General features: G+C 43.6%; 2 protein-coding genes and 1 pseudogene across 2 annotated transcripts; all 3 read right to left on the reverse strand.

Moving 5' to 3' along the window:
- Positions 1-12,566: 12,566 nt before the first annotated feature.
- Positions 12,567-14,179, reverse strand: LOC146969440 (uncharacterized). Its single transcript, XM_085759398.1, has 5 exons — positions 14,108-14,179; positions 13,331-14,026; positions 13,119-13,244; positions 12,999-13,042; positions 12,567-12,689 (listed from the first exon to the last, which is right to left on the reverse strand). The coding sequence occupies exons 1-5, from the start codon at positions 14,160-14,162 to the stop codon at positions 12,567-12,569; spliced, it is 1,044 nt and encodes a 347-aa protein (XP_085615524.1). The 5' UTR covers positions 14,163-14,179.
- A 6,717-nt stretch (positions 14,180-20,896) lies between these two features.
- Positions 20,897-22,147, reverse strand: LOC146969441 (uncharacterized). The gene is made up of 4 exons (XM_085760229.1): positions 22,093-22,147; positions 21,298-21,999; positions 21,094-21,210; positions 20,897-21,018 (listed from the first exon to the last, which is right to left on the reverse strand). The coding sequence occupies exons 1-4, from the start codon at positions 22,145-22,147 to the stop codon at positions 20,897-20,899; spliced, it is 996 nt and encodes a 331-aa protein (XP_085616355.1).
- A 738-nt stretch (positions 22,148-22,885) lies between these two features.
- Positions 22,886-24,149, reverse strand: LOC146969442 (uncharacterized; annotated as a pseudogene).
- Between the last annotated feature and the right edge of the window lie 1,128 nt (positions 24,150-25,277).

A 25,277-nucleotide genomic window follows, 5' to 3' on the forward strand; every position in this document is an offset into this window, starting at 1 on the left:
GGCAAGATCTGCAATGATGGCCAGATAGGTGTCCAATTCTGCTCGACGGGATGGATAGACCTCACAGATTACATCTCTGAACACACCAAAAGCAACAGTAAATTCTGCTAGAGTCACGGTCTTTGAAAGTCTAGGGTCACTATCCTTTAGCATCACAGACACATCACCACAATCTACCACACGCTTGTCACTAAAATCTGAGCACAGCAGGATTTTCACTAAATTGACATCATTACCTGCAAGGATCTGGTTTCTCAGATTGAAGGAGATGGCAGCAGCAGGAGGGTAGAATGGCACACCGGTGGAGATTGGGACTGCACTACCCAGAATCCTGCGCGGGATAGAGATGCCGTCGAGGGGCGCCGGAGTGACGTCACTGGCCTGCGTCGCGGAAGAGGCAGCAGCAGCAGCCGGTTCCCGGGATGTAAACACGGTGGCCTGGAACGCAGAGCTGGTGGATGGAACGGCGCCGGCTTCTAAGGTCTGGATCCTTGAATTCATGCTGGAAAGGGAAGACTGAATAGAAGACAGCGCTGCCAAGATGGCGTCGTTTGCCGGAGCTGAGGAGGCGACTGCTGTGGCCGGGGCTCTGGCTCTTTTGGCCGGCGGCGGGGCAGCGGCTGGAGTCGGAGCGACTACTGAGTTCTGGGACCAGTGTTTGCGCTTTGACTGCGCTTTCCGAGGAGCGGAGGCAGAAGGAGCGGAGACAGGAGGAGCGGAGACAGGACGCTGAACTACAGGTGGAAACCCAGCGCAGTTCAGGAACAGCGCAAACAGTTCCCGGTGAGACGCTCCGACCGGAGCAGAAACATCATTACAGAACAGGAACTCTAACAGTTTAGGAATCGGCCAGTCATCGATTGATGGTACGATTTGGCCGGTACCCTTTCCTGCTAGGCGGGAGCTTCGACGGAGAGAAGAAGGAGCCCTCTCCTCGTCGATGGCTTCCTCTGATTCAGAGACTTGGTGAGGCTCCACCATGATGCCGTCGGATTGCCACGGGTCTTCATCATCGTGGACGAGGGGCGACGACATCGGGAGCAACAAGGTAATACGAAAACGAGCAAAATGTTCTTCATGCGGGAGCTTGCGAAAGTGCCAGCAGCAGAGGAAGCAGGAAGGAGGGTCGGGCGAGAGCAGTTTAAATACCCCGCTCTTAATGCAATTTCCCAATAGGGAGCGGGCACGCAGAGTCAGCTGAGCCATCAGCTGATCTGCGCCGGCGATGACAGCTATGCAGTTAGAGCTTGACGTCGTGGCCTGCCAGAACTAACGCTACGCTCAATTTGTTCTTGTTTTTGCCATCTTGTCACCTGCCCTTTTAGGGGCAAAATGCCCCCATTTAGGGGCAATCTGGAGCCCTGTTTAACAGTGAAACACAATAATCAATAGTGTCATTTAAAAATTACTTTGTATGTGTTTATTTTGCACAATTAACCTATGTTATAGGCATTTTTAATTTCAATGTTTAGTTTTGGCCCGCAACCCCCCACCTCGATTCATTTTTGGCCCTTCACTGAGAAGAATTTGGGCACCCCTGTTATAGGGTATATCAACTCTCACTCTGTGGCACGGTGGTGCAGTGGTTAGCACTGTCGCCTCATAGCAAGAGGGTTCTGAGTTCGAACCCGCCGGGGTACTCTGGCATCCTCTCACAGACCAAAGACATGAAGGTGGTTATTTGGCAACTCTAAATTGCCCATAGTTGTGAATGGTCGTCTGTTGTCTCTACGATAGCGGTATAGAAAATGAATGAATAATTCTCACCGTAATCAGATACACATAAAAACGTACCCTGGTTACGTTGGTCCAAAGTGCAAAAACCTGGACAGCAAGCAACAGAGGAACGCCACCATATATCAAGAACTGTGTGGGGAAATGTTACGCTTGGGGTTTGATAAACCATGGACTGCCTTGCGAAACAAATGGAAAAGCTTAAAACAAAAATACATGTCGGAAAAAAGGGTGCTCAACCGAAGTGGCTCGGGGTCGAGAACCAAATTTAAGTATTTTAAAGAGATGGACGACATCCTTGGGCAGAGGCCGAGTGTTACATCTCTGTCTACGATGATAAACAGCAGCAGCGAAGGTCAGTAAAGGTCTGCTAACTTGTAAACAATGGTTAGTTTGCTTGCTAACATTACTTCAGCCAACACCAGCTAGTTGTGTGGGTCATTTTACGTTACCCTTGGCTTTTCTGTAAGGTTAACGTTATGAGGAAAACCCATCAATTAAGCACCGTCAGATTTAGTAAATGATTCAATTTAAGTTAACTTTTTAAATGACCACCAAACTAGCGTTAACGTTAAGGTAAGGTACTTTATTTGTCACATATACAGCTAGTACAGTGAAATTCTTTCTCTGCATTTAACCCATTCCTGAGGAGCAGTGGGCAGCCACGGTGCAGCGCCCGGGGACCAACTCCAGATTATGAGCCAGTGCCTTTGGTCAGGGGCACTGACTGGAGGATCAGGCTAGCTGGTATGTTTTTAGTGGGGGGGGAAACCGGAGCACCCGGAGGAAACCCACGCAGACACGGGGAGAACATGCAAACTCCACACAGAAAGGACCTGGGCGGCCGGGGCAACAGTGCTAACCACTGTGCCACCGTGCCGCCCGTTACTCAGATATGTGTAATTTATTTCCAGGTTATCCTAGTTAAAGCAGAAGTAAGCGATCCGGTCGTTTTGGCTAATGCTGCGTTCCAGGCCGGCTTTTGAAACCGTAAATTACAGCTTCAAGTCACGACTTACGACTTTGTAGCGTTCCAGGCAACCCACTCGTGTTTTTCCGACCTGTTTTACCTGTGAAAGTCACTATAACGGCCACTCGTAACTTCTGACCCGTGAACTCGTACCAGATCGAACTGGTACGACTTCACAGGTCGGAAAAACACGAGTTACGGGTTGCCTTGAACGCACCATAACGTCTTGTCAGCCGATGGAGTTAGCAGCCCCCGCCCTCGTCATGGATCTATTGGTCCTCGTCCCTACGTCACCACATTCAGGCGCATCCCTTGGCTGCACCGGGCTGCACACACACAGCCCTTCATGCCGTTCTCTCTCTGTAGAGATAAGTCCTGCTAGGTGACTTTAGAATGTTATAGTTGTCATGGTGACAATAAATCAGACCAACGTTTCCTGGACCTAACAGCTGGTGTGTCTCTGATGTGCTCCTGCCTCCTTCGTCTTGACTTAGCTATAACGCTACAACATGGTGTCAGAAGTTATTTAGTAGCCAAGTGAAACGTCAGCTGGCGGTTTGTTATTTTTTCGTGGAAAAAAAAGTGTCTTTTGAGTGTTAGTGTTGCCAACCGCTGCGTGGAAGGAAACGGTTAGTAACTTTGTAGCTGAACAGCATCGTTACCAAGGCAACGGATCGACAGCGTTCATCATGAACCAGTTTCAAGTTGCTCCACCGGAGAAATTCACGTTCAAAACAGAGGAATGGCCGAAGTGGATCAAACGATTCGACAGATTTCGTATCGCTTCAGGTTTGGAAACCCAAGCGGAGGAAAATCAAGTCAATGCTTTGATCTACACAATGGGCGAGGAGGCGGAAGACATTCTAACGTCCTTGCACCTAACGGCTGATGAAGCGAGTGAGTACCACACAGTCAAAGAGAAGCTGGACGCTCACTTCGTCGCTCGCAGGAACGTCATATATGAACGGGCGATGTTTAATCAACGTCAGCAAGAGTCAGGCGAGTCAGCTGACTCGTTCATCACTGCGTTACATTGCCTGGCGGAGCACTGCGGATACGGCGCGTTACATGAAGAGATGGTGAGAGACAGACTGGTCGTGGGTCTGAGAGACAAACGTCTATTAGAGAGATTACAGCTGGATCCTGAACTGACACTACAGAAAGCTGTCACTTTAGTTAAACAGAGTGAACAGGTGAAGAAGCAAAACAAACTGCTAAAAGCTAACTGCAAAGGAGACATGATGAACACACAGCTGGACAGCATGCACGCACTGCAGCGCGGTGGTGCAAAAACAAAACAGGCTCAGCCACGGTCCAAACCAGTGTTCAGTAAAGCCCAGAACAGACCATGCAGAAGGTGTGGGGACACAAGAGGACACAGCCAAGACCAATGTCCAGCAAAAGATGCAACATGCAACCAGTGCAGAAAAAAAGGACATTATGCTCGAGTCTGTAGGTCAAAAAAGTTACATGAGGTGAATATGGCCACAATGACACACACAGAGGATAGTGATGAAGAATATGGAGTTTCTTTCCTGGGCTCAGTGTCAACAGAGACAGGAGACAATGCTGGTCCCTGGATGACTGAGGTAAAAATGGATGACCACAAAGCAGTGTTTAAAATTGACACTGGCGCAGATGTGACAGCCATACCCAAAAAACTGTACGACGAGGGCCAGTACGGTCAGCTATCAAAAGCTACAATGGTTCTGAAAGGGCCAGGAGGAAACCCTCTGAAAGTGATGGGCAAGTTCAAAGCCACTCTCAAAAAGAGAAATAAAACAAAGAAAGAGACTGTATATGTTGTGGATGGGCTGAGGACACCGCTGCTAAGCCGAGCAGCCGCCACAGAGCTGCAGCTGGTCGTCAGGCTGGATACAAGCGAAGTGGTGAAGCAAGAATTCCCAAAGCTCTTCTCTGGACTCGGAAAAATGGGGGGTGAGTACACCATCATACTCAAGGAAGATGCAAAGCCTTTTGCAGTCTCAACACCTAGGCGAGTCTCACTTCCCCTCCTTCCCAAAGTCAAAATTGAGCTAAATCGCATGGAGCAGCAAGGTGTCATCTCAAAAGTGGAGCAGCCCACAGCATGGTGTGCGCCCATGGTGGTCGTTCCTAAAAGCGCACGAGAAGCTGTGAGGATCTGCACTGACCTCACAGAACTGAATAAGTCAGTAGAGAGAGAGAGACATCAACTTCCCTCGGTGGAGAACACTCTTGGACAGCTCACCGGGGCCAAAGTCTTCTCAAAGCTAGATGCTTACTCAGGATTTTGGCAAATTCCACTCTCCAAGGAATCTTCTCTGCTGACCACGTTCATCACTCCGTTCGGACGGTACTGCTACAATCGTCTATGTTTTGGCATCTCATCAGCACCAGAACATTTTCAGAAACGCATGCAGCAGATCCTAGAGGGCATAGATGGTACTGTGTGCCACATGGATGACGTGCTCATCTGGGGAGCCAGTCAGGCAGAACAGGATGAGAGGCTGCGGAAGACACTCTCACGGCTGCAGAGTGCAGGAGTGACACTGAACGACAAATGTGAGTTTTCAAAAAGCAAGATAAAGTTTCTGGGGCAGATCATCGAGTCAGCAGGGGTCAGTCCGGACCCAGACAAGGTGAGCGCTGTAAAATCCATGAAGGAGCCCAGAAATGTCAGTGAGGTGAGACGCTTCCTGGGGATGACTAATCACCTTGGTAAATTCATGCCTCACCTAGCTGAGAAAACTCACCCACTCAGAGAGCTGATCAAGAAATCAAATATGTGGATTTGGGGGCCGCAACAGCAGCAGGCTTTTGACAGCATAAAGGAGGACCTGACTACTCCTCCAGGTCTAGCTCTGTATAATCCAAACATTGACACGCTTGTCTCAGCAGATGCCTCATCATATGGCATGGATGCTGTTCTCCTCCAGCGGCAAGACAGCACAGCAAAGTGGAAACCAGTGGCATATGCGTCAAGGGCACTCAGCAGCACTGAACAGAGGTATGCTCAGATCGAGAAGGAGGCTCTTGCTTCCACATGGGCCTGTGAGAGGTTTGCAGAGTTCCTCATCGGGAAAACCTTTCACATAGAGACAGACCACAAACCTCTCGTCCCACTGCAGGGCTCAAAAAGCCTTGATGAGTTGCCACCACGCATCCAGTGTCTACTCATGCGGCTCATGAGATTTTCCTACACAATATCTCATGTGCCAGGAAAAGAGATAGCGACTGCAGACGTGCTGTCTAGAGCACCTGAAAACAGCACGCCTGCAGGACTGTCAGAAGAGGAGATCGACTTGTACGCCGACTCCATCTCTAGGTGCGTTTCCATTACCCCTTAATGCGCAAAACCTAAATATCGAAATTAAAAACTGATAATGGAAACACCTACATTTCGAAAAAAAACTCTCAAATATCGCAAAAAAGTTTTTACGCTCTCATGAGGTGGTTTTTGAGACGTATCGATACAAACGTGTATCGCAAAAGTGTAATGGAAACACTTTTTTCGCTTTTCTACACGTCACCGGCGTCACCGGAGTTGTGTGTGTCCACGCTGTGTTGGTTTATGTAACTTGAGGGGACAAATGAACCACATGTTTATTGTCATGCATTGCTGACCTGGGCATTGTTTTTCATTAAATTAGAAAAACCTTTTCTATCATTCGCCTTTTCCGTGCATGGTTGAAGGAGATTGGCTCGCATCCACACTCCCACTCCCTCCTGCACCGAAATGTCACCTTAAGTCACATAAACCAGTATGTGGACACACACAACCACCTATATTTGTCAGCGCCTCATCACCGCTGGTGTTTCAAAGGCTCCGTTCTTTCTGCAGTAAAGTGCACATCCGCCGTGTTGGTAAACAAATAATCCCTCTATATCAACGGAGGCAACCGTGCTTGAGCAGCTTGGGTTGGAGGTGGTGCGAGTGCGGGGCAGCGGGGGACAGGGGAGGGGGCATTCGGGCTTCAGCACGGAACAACTGGCCCTAGTGTGAGTGCGTTCTTATTTGTGGCCGCTGCAGCGCCACACGGGCTTTGCCTTTCAGCAATCAAGCGCTGTTTTTGTCTTTGTTATCGCTGTGCCGTCGCTACAGAAACGCAAGACGCATTGCGGCTCATTCGCAAAATACCTTTCAATGGAAACACCCGCAAATAGCAATTGCACTTTTTCGAAGTTTCAGAAATATCACTTTTATTTCTGTAATGGAAACGCAGCTATTGCTAGCCTACCAGCAACAGAGAAAAGGCTAAAAGAAATACAGACACAACAGGACAATGACGACATACTGAGACAAATAAAACAGTATTGTGCAGAAGGATGGCCAGACAAGTTTTCTATAGGCCAGCTGCTCCAGCCATATCTGCCATTTCAAGGAGAAATGACAGTTCAAAGTGGCTTGCTTCTCTACGGCAGCAGACTCGTCATCCCACCATCGCTCAGAGCAGATATTCTATCCAAGCTGCACGAGGGTCATCTCGGCATAACCAAATGCAGGGAGAGAGCCAAGAGTTCTGTGTGGTGGCCTGGACTCAACAAAGAACTGTCAAAACTGATAGAAAGTTGTGATACATGCGCCAGAGAGAGAACAACCCTGAGAGAAACAATGTTGTCCACTGAGTTCCCGCAAAGGCCGTGGTCTACAGTAGGAGCAGACCTGTTTCAAATGAAAAACAAACAGTATTTAATCATTGTGGATTATTATTCTTGCTTCTTTGAAGTAGCAAAGTTAACTTTCACAACATCAGAGGCTGTGATTGAACATGTCAAGTCTATCTTTGCTCGTCATGGCATACCAGAAATACTCATTGGATAAAACTTGTAGGATACGAAAAAAGTTTTCTCCTCGGCTCAGACTGACAGACCCGTGTTTCGGTCCAAACACTCTATGTAAGTGATTGCTGTCGGAAGATACAACTATTTAAGACTTATATTAACACAAAAATATCGCTTACTTCTGCTTTAAACCACAAACATCTTCTTATTCTGAATTTCCAATTTTTGTGTGTCAATAGTGACTAATGAAGAAGACCGAGACCATAGCACTGATGCCGAGGAGGAGAGCAATCGGAATGAAGGTAACGCTTCGTTGCGAAAAACACTCTGTTTATACTATCTTATAAATGTGAGTTCCAGTTATAGGCTGTTATAATAAGGATGTGATGGATGGATGGGTGTATGTAGGTGACATATTAATGTATGCTATGTATTGATGTACAGGTGCATCTAAAAAATAGAATAGAATATCGTGGGAAAGTGCAATATTTTTTGTTAGATAGCCCTCAGAAAGTGAAACAATAAATACAAATATATAACTATTTTCCATGGTGTCTGAAAACATTTGTATTTTATTTATTTTAGACTTCCAGAAATATCTAACAAAATATGTTTAACTTTTCCACGATATTCTACTTTTTTTTTGATGATCTGTACGTGTGTATGTAACATGTGTAGTGAATGTCTTGCATTATATACACACTACAGTACTTTGTCTTGTACATGCCACAGCTCTTGCCAACCCAGAACAAATTTCTCTTAAGGGAGACTAATAAGAGCTAATTCTATTCTATTTAAATCTGTCTTGGGGATGACGGTAGAGAAAAGTTCAGAGAAATATAGGCTATTGATACCACTTTGTCATATTACATTTTAGAGTCACCAGACAGGACTGAGTCAGCAGCAGACGGTGACGAATCCCATCTTGAGGGGCTAGCACCATCAAGACGTGGGAGAACGTGGTCCCGTTCGTCCACAAGAATGACTGCAAGACAGAGGGAGATGGGGCCCTACTTTGAAGCTCTTCTGCTGCAGCAGCAGGAACAAGCAGAAAAGGACCAAGAGAGCATTCGCTCAATTTCAACTGTTCTTGGTCAGGCTATGCAATGCTTCCAGCGTTGTGCAGAGGCTGCAGAAAGGCAGGCACGTGCTGTTGAACATATGGCCTTTTCAGGGCATCAGGGCAACAACCATCATACACACCTGTTTGCCACACCATCTGTCACTTACCCACATTGGTCTACCTCCAGCCAACAAACCCGCCCCCCTACAACCAACATCCACCTACCTCTAGCATGACACAGCCCCCCTACAACCAACATCCACCCAGCTCATACATCAACACTCAGGAGCTGTCATTCTCATCATTATTAGAGGAGTAGAAATGAGCTGCCAGTCAAAGATATTTCCTTTTAAATAACTTTTTCAACACATAGCCAGTTCTGTGCTATTTTTTTTCAGGGCTTCTGTCACATTTAATTGTTACTTACCAATTTAAGGTATGGTTGTATTTTATTGTAGTTGACAGTTATGTTTAAGATTGCACTATCCATGGGTGTGTGTGCGCGCGTGTGAGTGAGAGAGTGAGTAAGTGTGAGCGAGTGTGAGTGAGAGAATCCTCTTCTCTCCCTCTCACCACCAGAGATGCCGCAGCTAGGTGCCGCTGCCACATGACCTGATGCAACGTTTGCATGCTTTACCTTTTAAAACTTTTAAAAAAAAAATGTACAACTTTTTTCCAGTACATATGTTTACAAAGAATGTTTATTACACTGTTGAACAAAAACAAAAAATGTTCAGTTGCACTATAGTTTTTTATGCTGAACTGAGCCATGAAATGGTTAAAGTACTGTTCAAGCCTATGTATGTTGGTTATGCATTTTGCAGCCACAATAAAGCACACTTTTAAAAAATAATCATTTTGTATTCTTCTTTTTTAAATTCTCAATGCAACAGGAGTCATCTGTCCTTGTCTTCAGCTTTAGGAAACTGCCTAGCGAAGATTCGCCACATGACCTACGAGGGCATCCCTGATTTCCTGGGCTTCTCTGGGGGGCTGAACATTGTGGTGCTGGTTATGTGGCTGAGGGAAGAGGTTTCCAGGGGGCTCTTGGTCAGGAGGACGCTGCTGCTTCTCCCTCTCACACAGATTGTGCAACACACAACATGCGACCACAACTGTGGGCATGAAGGTGTGGTGAACATCTGACTGCTTGGAAAGGATGTGAAATCTGCTCTTCAAATGCCCAAAGCTGTGTTCAACCTAATAACATAATACATAGGGAGACATTTTGAGGAAAAAATAAAAATAAAAATTGCTTGACAGATTTCAAGCAATGAAATTAGGACTATTAGTTCTATAGAGAATGACTATTCATCATTCATAAGTGTAGTTCATCTTGACTGACATGACAAACAAATGATAATGTTATAAAACAACAGATAATTGTATGAAAGCAATTGATTCATGTCCAAAAGCAGAAATTGCTACGGTGCACAAATAGCTAAATTTTGAACTGTTATGAGAATTTTAAATCGGATCAGAGAAATGCACCAAAAGCAACTGAGAAAAACGTTATGATATTTCCTGTTCCTAGATGTAAACACATACCTTAACACGAATAGCACTGAGCTGAATGTTAAAGGCCTCTTGCTCCCCTGTTAGGTTGGGACCAGAGAATCCTTTCACCAGCCAAGGGAGCAATGGATAGGCTGGGTCTCCGGCTATAAGCAGAGGCACCTGGACCCCCTCTACCTCGGCACTGGCTTGGGGATGTCTTTCAGGGAATCTGTTGAATAAAGTCACAATCAGACAGGCACAATGTGAAATTAAATGTTGGTTGCTGGCTCTAGGAGTATTAAACTGCAAAAACAAAAAAAGTCTACTTAACAGAAATAGTGAATATTAGGTCTACATTAATTCGAATACAGACAGTTAAATTTAACTTAAATTTATTTGATATTTTGATTAGGCTTCTACAAAAGTAACTTTCTTTGAGATCATAGCCCAATCTCATCAGCACTGCAGTAGTAGTAGAGCAACGTGCAATCTTCATTTAGTACTTGTAGAATTTACTGCACTTTATACTAGCACTTTAAAATGTGTGCAATTTATATTTTATCTATATGCACCAGCACTTTAATAAGCGCTTTTCTCTTTTGCACAGAAGCTCTGATGGTCGCCTGATCTGTGTACTTGTGTTGTGTATATCTTGTTCCTTCTTTATTTTCTCTTATTCTATTTTACTGTGTTTTAAATACCTAAACATCAACCTGCCAACAGACTACAGATGGAAACTAGCCTACGGCTATAATCTGGCATTTTTACATGTAAATGTTCATTGATATACTGTCCCTCTTTAAATAAATAAATAGCAATAGAAATAGAAATAGCCCTACCTGTACAAATCTGACGTGGTGAGCACATCTGGGAGTCTGATGAACTCCTTCATCATTTCGGCTTGTATGGCCCGGCATACGGCATAGAGGGACCGATGGACAGTGGTCTTACTTACACCGAATACCTCACCCACCACTCGGTATTCGGCGCATGTGGTCAATTTATATAAGGCAATAGTGATGCGTTTATCTGTTGGGATAGGACGCCGTCCTGGCCATGGGATGGGGGCAACTAAAGGACCAGCGTCTCAAAGGTGGCACGGGACATGCGAATGTGTGACAGCCAAAGGTTAGGTGTGAAATGCTGGCCCACCACCACACTCCAAAAGTCCCTCTGACGCCTCCTTTCCCACTCATAGGGACGTCGGCGGCGGAGACTGTTCTCTCGCTGGGCCAGGGCATTAATTAAGGCAGCTTGCTGTCTTCTCCTCCTGACAGCCCCTCTAATGGCCAGGACCAACTGCGCCGAAAGATCGAGCACCACTTGTGCGAGTGTAATTAATGACTGAAGTCCTTTCTCCATTGTAAAACATCAAAACACCACATCAAAACACCGGCAGGAAGACAACGGAATGTTTACAGGCTGGTTGCCATGCCAACCCGCGGAAAATCTCGTGTGACTTAGAAAACTTGCGCGAGTTTGTAGTGGAAACATGGCTACAGACCCCCCATGAACACTGATTCTAAACTGTTATTATCTACCTGGGCCCTGCCTGTACTACTCACCTGAACTCTGCCGCTCCCTGTCAACCAGTAACCCAGCTGAGTTTCAATAAAGGTCTTTACAAACTACCTCTTTGAGTTGTGCTGCAGTTGGGTCCCACGTAAGTTTTCTTCATTGAGGATGATTTTGAATTAATTTGCTGATCTTACTGCACTTTTTACATCACCACCAAGATGATGATATTGCCGGCATTTCTTAAAACACCCCAACAACTACAATTTGAAAGTGAGTGCATTTTAGCGACCCTGGTGTTTCCCTCATCTTTGGACTCCTCCCAGTAAAGAATATTGACACCTAGAAAATAAATCTTAATGGGTGGGGGTGCACCTCATCTCTTCTAAAAACTTACAGCAGATGAACAATAAAAGAAGAGGTCCTTTGTTTGTCACACTGTGGGTAAATTTACAATCCATCAAAAGGTTTTGTTTATGACACATAGTAAATATAGCAAGGTGTAAATATAGTAATGTGACATAGTATGTCACCAAAGTTAGACTTTGAAAAAAAAAAGAAATCCTTAAATCGTTGTTCCGAAAAGTTTAATCCATATAATCCTACTTAGTTTGGCATGGAAATATGAGCAAACAACCCAACAACTGCTACATTGCAGTATGTGAAACAAAGAAAATGAAGACAATATGTGCTTGATGTTCAGAATGATGAAGTCCTGTTTTAAAAAATATAGATTTATTAGTTAGTACTAATTAAGGCTTTGATTGTTTTTCTGACGCTATGGGATGGATTTAAGGTTATATTGTACGACTCTGTATGTATCATACTATGCCATACAACATACTACTCTCTCTTCTTTTCTCTGTCGTCTTTTCTTTCATCAAACATCGTAAACCTACTGTATATCTATACTGACAACATCGTTACAAGCATCAACACAATGACACAAGGTTATGAAGATTGACAAGAAATAAAACACAAGACAGCAATGTGCTGTTACATAGAAACAAATATGAAAAACATTCAGTTCTGCACCACACTGGAATACACACATTCAGACTGGGCGCTGCTCCTCTGTCTTCTAGTTCTGTTGACTTTGTGTTCCTCTAAAGCTGCGTAATGGATGTTTTCTTCATTCTGCTGAACCTGACAATAAAAAAGAACATAAAATCCCATTTTCGTGCTTGAGATTAATAAAAAGATGGAATAAACAAAGTCTTTGGAAGGACCAGCTATAGAAATCCAACTTTCTATTAATAAATAATTAACTGGGTTAGTACTTCAGTTGTACTAACCCAGTCCCCCACTGAATAAAATGTAAATGAGAGCAACATTATTGAAAATTCAGCAGCTACTTTCGATTTAAATATGTTGCTAACAGCGGGTCGCTAAGAGTTTTCTAAGTCAATGTAACACACAAAACCCCCATGTAGCTACTAGATTTTGAAATATTACCTCTGTATTCACTGTAGGGGGATCTGAAGATTGTGCACGATACTCTAAAGAAAAGTAAAGAGTGTGCTTAATTGAAGTGATTACACAGCATGAACTGTAAAAGAATAGCATGTTCTGTACCTGCATATTTGCAGCCGTTTCTCTTGGTGATGGCATGCATAAAGAAAGCCAGTAACACACTAAGGATGGTGGTAAATACCAAAGCTCCACTCAAGACATACACCAAGACAAGATAATTCAGCTCATCTGCAGATAAAAGTTGAGAGGGTTTTGTTGTAAAGTCTTCATCTTCGGTTGAAACTTAAGAAAACTTGTGCTAAAAAGTGACTTACCCTCAAAGTCCAACTTGGTCCCGTTTCCAAAAAGTATGTGTCCACATGAGGCGACAGCACAGTAGTAGGTCCCAGTATGAGAATGATTAAGGTTTGTCATCAGCAAGTTGTAGACACAAGTGCGTGTTTGTGTGTCAGGTTTCCTCTCACACTGATCATTCCTGTCTCCATGAGTGTAAATGAGTCCTGGATGAGATTCTTCAGAGTCTCTGAACCAGTAAACACTGTGTCCTCCATCATAGGTCCCAGTCTGCACTGTACAGTTGAGAGTCACTGAGCCTCCAGGCTGGATGATCTCAGACTCTGACTGATGGATGTTCAAGACAGAACCCTCTAAACTGACAGTGGTGCCCTCTGCAAATTCAAACTTGTGTGAATAACTACTGGCGCAGTAGTAAGTAGCTGCATCTGAAAAACGTATGTCCCTGATCTTCAAATGATTTTTACCAAAGTCAGTATCCAGAGCAAAACGTGGATTGTTCTCAAATTCATTGTGAAAAGATCCATTTTTATCGTACTTGTAAAAAGTAGAAACGTGCTTCGGTTTCTGTCCAACATTCTGCTTATACCAGTGATACCTTGCACCCACATCACCCTCATAGGAACAGTGTAAAGTCAAGTTGTCTCCAATTTTAACTGATACAAAACGTCTCTCCTGATGAACAGTTAGGGAGTTTTTCAGATTAGTTGACTGAGCTGAGGGGAAATGAGAGACAGAGGAAATGGACATGAGGAGACATTTAAAACATTCAAAGTGATGACAAAAGCACAACTCACCTATTCTCCCCACGATCAAACATGACAAACAGAAGACAAACAGTGCAGATGTCATCGTGCTCAAGTTGTTGTGCTGAGTGGAAACAATCTTGATCTTTTCTTCACTTTTGACAAGACAGGACTGTTTTTGATTGGTCGACTGAGGTAACACTGTGTGTCCAAATTTGGAAACATGTTCACAAGTTCTGCCTCACCCAGGTGGTAAGTCAAGTTAAGTTTCAGTGAATTACATGGTGAGAAACATGAAGAACATAAATTAAATTATTTTACTTTTGCAACGGCTGACTGTAAGTAAATGACCACAACAATATATTCACAATGATCTGTTAGGAAATTCTGACTTCACAAGTTAAATATGTTTTTTTGTTAAATTGGTTTATTGTAATGGTTTGTTTGGTTATGACATTATGTTGTGTATTTATTGTTGTAAATCAGTGTTTGGAAGGTATGATAAATTAGTCATACATCATTATGTTGACAGAGCCAACATCTGATAATATTTAAACTGTGTTTACTGTCTTAGCTAAATTTTGTTTTGTTTTTTTGCTTTAATTTTTTTTTATTGGCAACCAGGAAGTCAGAAATAATGAATCACAATCAAATTTGTCATAATTTAGAAAATTTAGTTTAGTTATCTGAATTAACACTTTGAACACACACAAACCACAATTCAATCAGGATAGACCATTTACGACAAGAGAGCCAGGTTTGAAGATGAAGATGAAATTACATTTATTGTGCACAAAATAGACTTTGGCGCTTAGACCACGGGTGTAGACCAGCTGAGTAAACTGATCTGGGGATGAGAAGCTGCATCTGATGTAGTTATATCCCCCCCGGGCCTAGACACTGGTGGTGGTAGGGAAGCTTGAAGTCGCCTGATGAGGGAACTTCTCGGTTGAAAATCCAGATTAAGACAGTCTGTATCTTGACGGAGGTGGTGCCGGGGTGGAGATGGCAGGGCCTAACCCAAAATAAAGGTGGATGTTTCTTTTTTAAATATATTTTTGGGGGCTTTTTTTTTTTGTCTTTAATCACAGGACAGCTAAGACAGGAAATGGGAAGCAGGTGGGGCGGGGGGGGGGGGGGGGGGGGTTCTAGAAATTCTTGAAAAAAAAAAGTTGGGGACTCCCTTGAACCCTCTCAAGGACCCCACTTTGAGAACCATTAATCTAAAGACTCTGATGAAGGAGCGACGCTCACCTGGAGGAGTGACGTTTGAAGCAGGAGCTGATTGAGGCTGTCGAAGGAGGTAATGAGGCGCAGCAGGAGGAAGGAGGAGGCTGAGGGGGAGACAGAATCTCGGTCAATAAATCAAACAATTAATCAATCAATCAATCAATCAATAGGACTGTGGTTGACGGGAAGTACCTGGATGGTCAAAGAGATGGTCAAAGAGATGGTCTGCGCTGCAAGAGGGCAGGGGGGACCTGCCAAGGCCCCGGGAACGAGGAAGGAGAGGCCAGATGCTCCACAGACAGGACGGTGGTGATCTCTGGTCGCACAGTCAGCCTGGTTTAAAAGTTCCTTCAAAATAAAGGTGGATGTGGATGTTTAGAAATCAAGCCAATACAGTATGTACATGGAATAACTGTACACAGGGATTTCTGACTGAACAGAATTAACTAAGCCTGGCTGTTAGCCTGGTCTGGAACAGGCTAGCTTCAGAGAATAAATCAAACATTATAGTAACTTGACCAGGATATATTTAGCCTGCTTTTTAACAACCAACTTGAGGCTAAATTCAGCCAGGATAACCAATATCCCGGATTAATCCCTTATCTAGATTTTGTGAGAGCGAGGCTTGAATTTACACCTCTGACATAATCAGAATTGTGTAGTTGTTTTGATCACGTGACACAAGTCATGCAGGCAGCTCGCAGCCTCGCATTGGACGGAGGAGGAGGACGGGGGTGATTGACAACTCGGACCGCCAATCGCCGGTCATAGACAAGACATTACTTTACGACCACCGGCCTTTCACAATAATGATAACCAGCTTCGTAGTACCGTGTTAACCCGGGCCGGGACTTGAGGTTTTGTTGAGCCGGAAGGTGAACACAAAGCCTGGCTGTCTCGGTGAAAATAAAAGTTCGAGCGTTAGCACCGCAAGTCCGCGACAAAAACGCACTAATCTCTTGTTTATGACAAATAAAACAACACAAATACAGTTACAAATAATAAAAACGTTGGGCTAACGTTAGTTAGCACTGCTAGGAAGCGTAGTTAAGAAAAAAAGTAAGACTGTTGGCGAATGCTGCTGTTGGCCCAATAGTAACGGTTAACGTTAGCTTAAACAAACCTTACACAACCGTTAAGCATACTTTAACGTTAAACAGCAAACTGTACACAACCGTTAACCAAACTATAACGTTACACAACCAGCAAACTGTACACAACCATAAACCATACACAGCGTTGACCAAACCGTACACAAAACATCACAGGTTTATAATAAAATATGACTTTACAACTTTGCTTACCGCTTTGGACTTGTTCGTGGCAGCCTGCCGTCAGTTCCTGCGGCCGTTAAAGTGACCTCCGCACCGGTCAGAACCGGCTGCTGGCAAACTGATGATGACGACGTCACAGACCCACTTTGCGCATGCGCAAGCACGAGTATGGGCTTTAGCTCTCGAGCGAATGCATCAGTCGATCCTGAAAGGGGAACTAAACCATAGATAACGAGCTACTCTAACAGCACTAGTAGCGTGGACACTACTAGGAGAGGACGCCAGAGCCGTGACACAGCATCAGCTGATCCGCCGGCTCGTTAACGGCTCGTTAGCGCCGGCCGCATTAACGATTCCCATTCAGGCAGCTGTTAGCAGCCGTTAGCCGCAGCAGAGCAGCTAGAGTGCCTAGCAACCGTTAGCGGCAGGCAGCAGCCGGTGCTGATTGGTCGGGGAGCTGGTGGGCCGGTGACGAAAGCTGCCTCCAAAACGTCATCTGCCTCCATCTCAGCCAATAGAAAAATTCGATTAGCCGCGTTTCAACCCATAGAGGGCAGTCACTCTACATTTTTACTACAAAATACACCAAATTGAAATATTTTGACTAAAATGTCAAAAGTTGGACCAGAATCAACTGACAACACTACCTTATACCCAAATGCATTTGTTTTCAGCAGAAAAAAGTGGTTTAGGGGTTTAGTTCCTCTTGAACATTTTTACACTACAATTGCAATAAGACGGACACATAAAGAGAAAATTTTGTTAAGATCGGTACCAGCTCGAGATTTGGCACAGATCTCCTAGGCAACGTCAAGCTAACATTCGCGAGCGCCCTACGCCCCAACAACAGTTGATTGATCAACGTTGTTTGGAAGTTGAAACAACGTCGTTTTTCAACTGATATAATTTCAAGTGTTGAATCCATAGTGAATTGACAACACCATTTCAACAGTTTGGTGTTCAACGTTGGTTTGATGTTGAATCAACGTTTTTTCATCAACTGACGTTATTTCAACCAAATTTCAACGTTTAATGTCGGTCGAATGCCAGCTGGGTTTGGACAAACCTCTCAGCTAAGCCATTTGTTGCTGGATGGTGAGGAGCTGACTTGAAATGTTTGATGCCATTTTTCTTCATGAATAGGTTGAACTCCTCTGAAGTGAATTGTGGTCCGTTTTCACTCACAATTTGTTCAGGTAGGCCATTTCTAGCGAAGATGGTCCTGAGAACACTAACAGTCTTTTCTGATGTGGTTGACTTCATCAGAATCACTTCTGGCCACTTTGAATGAGCGTCGACTGCTATGAGGAACATAGAGTTCATGAATGGTCCAGCAAAATCAATATGCACTCTTTGCCATGGTGCTGACGGCCACTCCCAAGGATGGAGAGGTGCTGGTGCTGGTGCGTTTTGGACTCTGTGGCATCCTGAGCAACTTTTGGTGATGTCCTCCAGTTGTTTGTCGATGCCTGGCCACTCCGGGCTAAGCTTTTCATCTTCACTGTGCCAAGGTGCCCTTCATGGAGAGTCTCTAACACCCTGGCACGCAGTTTTGCACGCACCGCCGCAGAGTTTCACTTTTACTGTATTTTGTTTGTAATACAACAACAATAAAGGCTTCTTCTATTCTACTAATACAATGATGTATTGCAGGTAATGCTCTAGATCAGGGGTGGCAAACCAGGGACTTAGAGCCAAAATGTTTACCGTGGTACTGCAAAGAGCCACATTATATATGCACACACGCACACACACCCTCTCTCTCCCTTATATACGTACTGTATACACACACACACAGAGTGAAATATTAACAATTTGCCATGTCACAAATATCACACACCCCTCACTATGAAACAGACGATTGACAGAAATGGGCTTAAAGGAAAAGAAATTCAGTCATTATTGACTCACCCTCATGCTGATGAATACTCTGGAGTAGTTTTTTATTCCTCAAAGTGCATCTGGAGACCTGGGAGCGGGGGTTCGTAGTCCAACGAAAACCTTATAGAGTAATACCGCCTGACACAAAAAGGTCCACAAAACCTTGTAATATTCCTCCACACTGCTCGTCCTCTGCAACCCAACTGTCCTGAAGGGATATAGTCCAAAGTTTACTCGAAACAACATCATTTAGGACATTTTTACAGCCTAAACAGTCCTGTATTGAATTTGCCTGGGGTGTGCTCTCACGTTCATGTGTGTGAACGTCAGAGCACAATAGAGGACTGTTTAGGTTGTAAAAATTTCCTAAATGACGTAATTTTTAGCAAACTCTGGACTATATCCCCTCAGGACACTTGGATTGCAGTGGATGAGCAGTATGGAGGAAGATTATGAGGTTTTAGTGTAGTTTTATGGACTTTTTTGTCTTGGGCGCTAGTACTCTCATATTAAGTTTTCGACTATGAACCCCCCTCCCGGGTCAGATGCACGAGGGTCAGCATGAGGGTGAGTCAATGACTGAATTTCATTTTTTGGTGAACTATTCCTTTAAGCTCATCCCAAGACTACAGGACAGTTGAGTTTTAAAAACACCGCTTATTTCAGGGTGTCACACCCCGATTCTGATTTCGACCAATCAGCACAGAGTAAATCTCAAGCCCCACCCGGGAGTTTTCGGGGCCAATCTGAGGACCTATTCGGAGGCAGGGACTCCTTTCGGTAGCATAAAGGTTCCTGTAAATGGCCCTGCTGGGGAAGTCCCTGCAGTGGAGACATGCACCAACGGCCCCGGCCCCATAAAATTATCCCAAAAAAGTTCCTGCAGCAGAAACGCGCCTAAGTGATTGTTTACAACTCACCTATTTCAATGTTATTGTGGCTCATAGCAGTATTGAGGGTGTGGCTGCTTTGAGTGACAGGTGGGTGACACGCCCACCTCCGTAGCAGTAATAGATTAACTGGGAGTTTGGTGGAGTCAGACTCTGTCAAGATGGAGCAGGTCACTATGAAACGTGACAGAGGCTCCACCCCTTCCTGTCAGCTCACATGAGTCTCACCTCATGATAGTGAACAGTTTGTGGTTTTTGCAATCTCCCTCTTCACACATACACACACACACACTGAGTGACATGCACTGCAACATCAGTGAGAGGTGTTACTTTGTTCAAAGGTGTACCATGGAGGTGATAGATAGGCAGACATATATTGATTTCTCAGGGGTGAATATTTTATTTACATTGATCTCCACTGAACAAACAACTCAAAGTCAAACTCCATCTGCTTACAGTAAGAGTCCAGTTCACTGCTGGACTTCAGCCAGAACCCCAACACAGCAGGTTAGACACTACTCTTTAATGCATAAATCAAACAAAAGAAACTCTCTGATAGAAAAGAAAACCCTCCACTTGGTTTGGCCCAACAACCACTAGAAAAAGGAAATGCTGAGTGGTCACCTCTTATATATACATCAGTCCTGGTGTTGGGTTTTGAACAAAAAACTAACAATGAAGCTTCTAACTGACATGTTTTTTTTTCATGATCTGCTGCTTTGGTGCAAACAAACAGACTTGGGATGGTAAGTGTATTAGTATGTGTATATGTAGAAAATGGTTTAAAGCAGATATCAGTGGAATGTTTTTGTTAATATAAGTCCTAAATTTTCCGTCAGCAATCACTTACATGAAGTATTTCAGCCTAAACACGAGTCTCTCCGTCACTCTGCTCTGCTGTAACCCGAGGAGAAAATTTTCCTTGTGGGATACAAGTGTTATCCAATGAGATGAGAGAACGGCATGAAGGGCTGTGTGTGCAGCCAAGGGATGCGCGTGAATGTGGTGACGTAGCACGAGGACCAATTGATGCCTGACAAGGGCGGGGGCTGCTAACTCATGGTGCGTTCAAGGAAACTCGTACTTTGTGTTTTTCCTTCCTGTGAAGTCATACCAGTTCGATCTGGTACGAGTTCACGGGTCGGAAGTTACGAGTGGCCGTTATAGGGAACTTTCACAGACAACAGGACGGTAAAAACACGAGCTACGGGTTACCTGGAACGCTACCAAGTCGTAGTTGTGACTTGAAGCTGTAACTTACGGTTTCAAAAGCCTGCCTTGAACACAGCATTAGCCGAAACGGCCGTGCCGCTGTTATCTGCTTTAACAATATGTAAGTTATGTAACACTGGAGTTTTAGTCCTCATGTTTCTGTCAGGCAGCAGAACCTCTGTGGTCAGTTGTCCTACAGCTTATCACATATATAGTGAATTACATGTCATGGTTTCTTTGTAAAAGCCAGTTTGATGAGTTTATTGGAAAGCAGGATTCTATATTCATTACTTTTTGGTGAAATCTTGTTCACAAAAAGTCTCTGTCACACAAAGAAAAAAAAAGAAACATGATCAGCTATACTTCTTCATACTTAAGTACAAACATTCACTTGAGGTGCCGTCCTTCAGTCTTCGCTGCCTGTTGATCTTGTTTTGCCGTAAAAAGGAGGGGTCGGAAAATCTTGCAGAAATCACTGAAAAAAGAAGAAAACCTTCTATCATGTGACATTCAATAAATAAACATTATATGTACAGATAAGACCAGTTACCTGTATGAAGGCAGCTTCTCCTCATACTGATCACACACACTGAGAAAACTAGTAAAATGTTCAAGACGGTGCTGAACCCGAGAGCCCCACTCAAAACATGGACAACAGAGATCTCATCTGAAATGAGAGATGAGAGCGGTGATCATCATGACTTAAAAGGAGGAACAGTATTCTTTGAAAAACTTCTACTATGAAGTGACTTACCCTCAATATCCAGTTTGGTCCCATTTCCAAATAGTATGTGTCCACATGAGGCGACAGCACAGTAGTAGGTCCCAGAACGATCCAGGTATGTCATCGGCAAGTTGTAGACACAGGTGTGTGTTTGTGTGTCAGGTTTCCTCTCACACTGATCATTCCTGTCTCCATGAGTGTAAATGAGTCCTGGATGAGATTTTTCAGAGTCTCTGAACCAGTAAACACTGAGTCCTCCATCACAGGTCCCAGTCTGCACTGTACAGTTGAGAGTCACTGAGCCTCCAGGCTGGATGATCTGAGACTCTGACTGATGGACTGAAGCCTGGATGTTCAAACCAGACCCCTTAACATTGACAGTAGTACCCTCTGCAAATTCAATGACAATTGAAGCTCTTTTTGCACAGTAGTAAGTGGCTGAGTCTGATATCTGCAGATCTGTTATTTTTAAGTGATTGATACCAGCTCCAGTGTCCAGAGAGAAACGTGGATTGTTCTTGAATTCACCCTGTAATGTTGCATTTGTGTTAACATTTACTAAGGTATAAACAAGCTTTGGTTTATGTCCGAGAGTTTGCTTGTACCAGTAAAGCCTTGGTACATCATCGATGTCAAAGAAACATTTTAAGGTCAAGCTTTCACCAATATTAGCCGATATGAAGCGTTCCTCTTGGCGAACAGATGCAGAGGATTTCTGATCAGTCGACTGAGCTGAAGAGAAATGAGAGACAGAGTGAATGCATGTCATGAACACATGGAGATGTTGAAAAAATTCATAATGCAATCAAAAATAACACAACTCACCCTTTATCCCCCACAACAAACATGAGAGGTAGAAAACAAACTGTGCAGATGTCATCGTGCCAAGATTTCTTTGCTGAGAGGAAGGAACCTTGATCTTTGCTTCCCTTTTGACAAGACAAGACTGTGTTTGATTGGTCGACTGAAGTAACACTTGTGTGTCCAAATTTGGAAACATGATAACAAGTTCACTGCCACCTACAGTATAAGCAGTTTACTTGAACAGAATCACATGGCGAGAGGTGAATGAAGAACATGTTGGCAATAGATTTTGAATTTGTTAAAAATACAACATGTTTTCTGTAATAACACCAGTCACATGTTGCAGTGGAGCATGTTCAGGTAACATTAACACACTCACGAAAGATCTTAACCCTGTTCAAACCAGTAACACTGGCTACCACATTACTGTTATTGGCACATTTTATGATGTAGGCTGAAAATGAGCTCCCCCTCTTTGAAAGATGGGCAGCAGCCACACAGGTAGACGTTGTGAGTGCAAAAAGCACATTCAAATTTCACAGCCCCTGCCCCCACAACGGTATCAGTGTCCTGACCCAGAAAATAGTATAACACACTGTAATATGAAAGTTATTTGGATGGAATTTCTAATATTTCTCTCATAACCTCTGGTCAATTGTCCTACACCTCAGTACAGACATAGTACATTACACTTCATGTGATTTCTTTGTAAAAGCCAGTTTGATGAGTTTATTGAAAATTAATATACTATATCCATCACTTCGAGGTGAAATCAAAAAGTCTCTGTCACAGAAAGATGAAAAGTGAAACATGATCAGCTGTGCTTCTTTACACTGAAGTACACACATTCACTCCAGGTGTCGTTCTTCAGTCTTTGCAGGCTGTTCATTTTGTTCTGCCTTAAAATGGTCGGATCAGAACATCTCCCAGAAGAATCTGAAAAAAGGAGAAATACCTTCATCATATCAGAATCAATAAATAAACATCCTATGTACAGATAGGACCAGTTACCCGAATAAAGGCAGCTTCCTCTCATGCTGACCACACACACTGAGGAAGCCAGTAAGATGGTCAGGATGGTGCTGAACCCGAGAGCGCCACTCAAGAGACGGACAACAGAGATCTCATCTGCAATGAAAGATTATGAGATGAGATAGCAGAGCTGTGATGTTGAAAAACCTCTGTTATGAAGTGACTTACCCTCAATTTCCAGTTTGGTCCCGTTTCCAAACCGTATGTGTCCACATCAACAGCACAGTAGTAGGTCCCAATATGAGAGCGATTTAGATGCTCCAGGAACAAGTTGTAGACACAGGTGTGTGTCTGTGTGTCAGGTTTCCTCTCACACTGATCATTCCTGTCTCCATGAGTGTAAATGATTCCTGGATGAGATTCTTCAGAGTCTCTGAACCAGTAAACACTGAGTCCTCCATCACAGGTCCCAGTCTGCACTGTACAGTTGAGAGTCACTGAGCCTCCAGGCTGGATGATCTCAGACTCTGACGGACGGACCGAAGCTCGGTCCTTCAAGCCTGAACCCTGCACACTGACCACAGTGCCCTCTGCAAACCTTAAGACAAACGTGTAGCTATCTGCACAGTAGTAAGTAGCTGAGTCAGAAATTTTCAGGTCACTGATAATTAAGTGATTTTTACCGTTTCCAATGTCCAGACTGAAGCGTGGATTGTCCTTGAATTCATAATAAAAAGTCTTTCTTGTATCAAACACATAAAAGGTAGAGATGAGCTTTGGCTCCTGCCCCGGAGTTTGCTTATACCAGAAAAGCCATCCTGAATCGGTAATATCGTAGAAACACTGCAAGGTCACATTTTTTCCTACATCAGCTGATATAAAACTTCTCTTTTGGCGAAGAGTTGAGAATATTTCCTGACCAGTCTCCTGAGCTAATTATGATGAGAATAAAAGCAAATTCAATATTAATTTAACCTCACAGACGTATAATCTTTACATAAAAATAGATATGAACTAAAATACAAACTGCAGCCACAAAAGTAAAACTTACCCATTTTCCCAAAGAACAGGCAGGTCAGGCAGAAGACAAGCTTTAGAAGAGCCATCCTTGAATGATCAGTATCTTGATACTTTCCACACTGTTCAGACAGAGGACTTGTATCATTACCTTAGGCTGGCAATCTGTTAACAAGTGGCTAGGAAATAATAAAGCAATTTCTCAAGATTTGACTGAACTTTTAACAGAATCAAAGTGCAAACACAAAAACACAACTCACCTATTTTCCCCGCAAACAGGTAGAAGACGAAAAATGCAGTTGTGCAGTGGTCAATTTTTCTGTGAGTGGAAACAACCTTGATCTGTTTGACAAGACTGCGTTTGATTGGCCAATCTTATGTTAGTGACACTTTACATCCATATATGGAAACTTGAGAAAACTTGAGAAATATGCATGAAAACCCATCAAGTGCAAAGTTGTACAAAGTGTAACCTGAGTGTGTAATAACCACTAACCAGCATGTGCTGGTAAGTGGTTATTACTGCCCCAGTTATTTAGCAGTTTCATTAGCAGGGCGTTTTTGAAGTCAGGCACCATCAAGATGGCAACGGTTGGGGGCAGCTCACTCAGAGCTGGTAAACATCACAGACACTCACACACACACACTGATTGGCACACACTGCACCATCAGTGATTGAGGTGTGCCAATTAAAAGTTGGAAAATGTGATGTCAAGTTCACTCTCACCTACAGTAGTTACCTTGAATAGAATCACACTGAGAGGTAATTGAAGAACAAGATGGATCCTCATGTTGGCCACAGATTTTGAATCAGTCAAAAATACAGTATATTATCTACTTAACACTAGTTAAGCGTCATTTTGTCTGAGAGTAGAGTCATGATGTTTAAAAGTATCTGTCTAAATCTGAGATTTCCAAGTGATGTTTTTTTTCCAGTGTGACGTGTGGATCATTCTTCCATTCATCATAGAGCATCCAAGTTATATTTTACAATAATGTTTATGTGCTACCATACAGATGACAACAACTGCAAATCAGTCAACTGAGCTAAATAAAATGAGGCAAAAATATCCAGATTTAATTTTATGTGATATATTTCGGCACATTCATTTTGATAGACGACATGTGGATGGTCTAATAAAAATAGGCCAAATATAGAATCAGAAAATAATCCAGAAACACACGCATCACTTAGACAACAATCTGTGAGGATGACA

Source organism: Trachurus japonicus, chromosome 18, assembly GCF_045865225.1.
Source record: "Trachurus japonicus isolate A0001 chromosome 18, Traja_1.0".
In the NCBI taxonomy this organism is placed as follows: domain Eukaryota; kingdom Metazoa; phylum Chordata; class Actinopteri; order Carangiformes; family Carangidae; genus Trachurus; species Trachurus japonicus.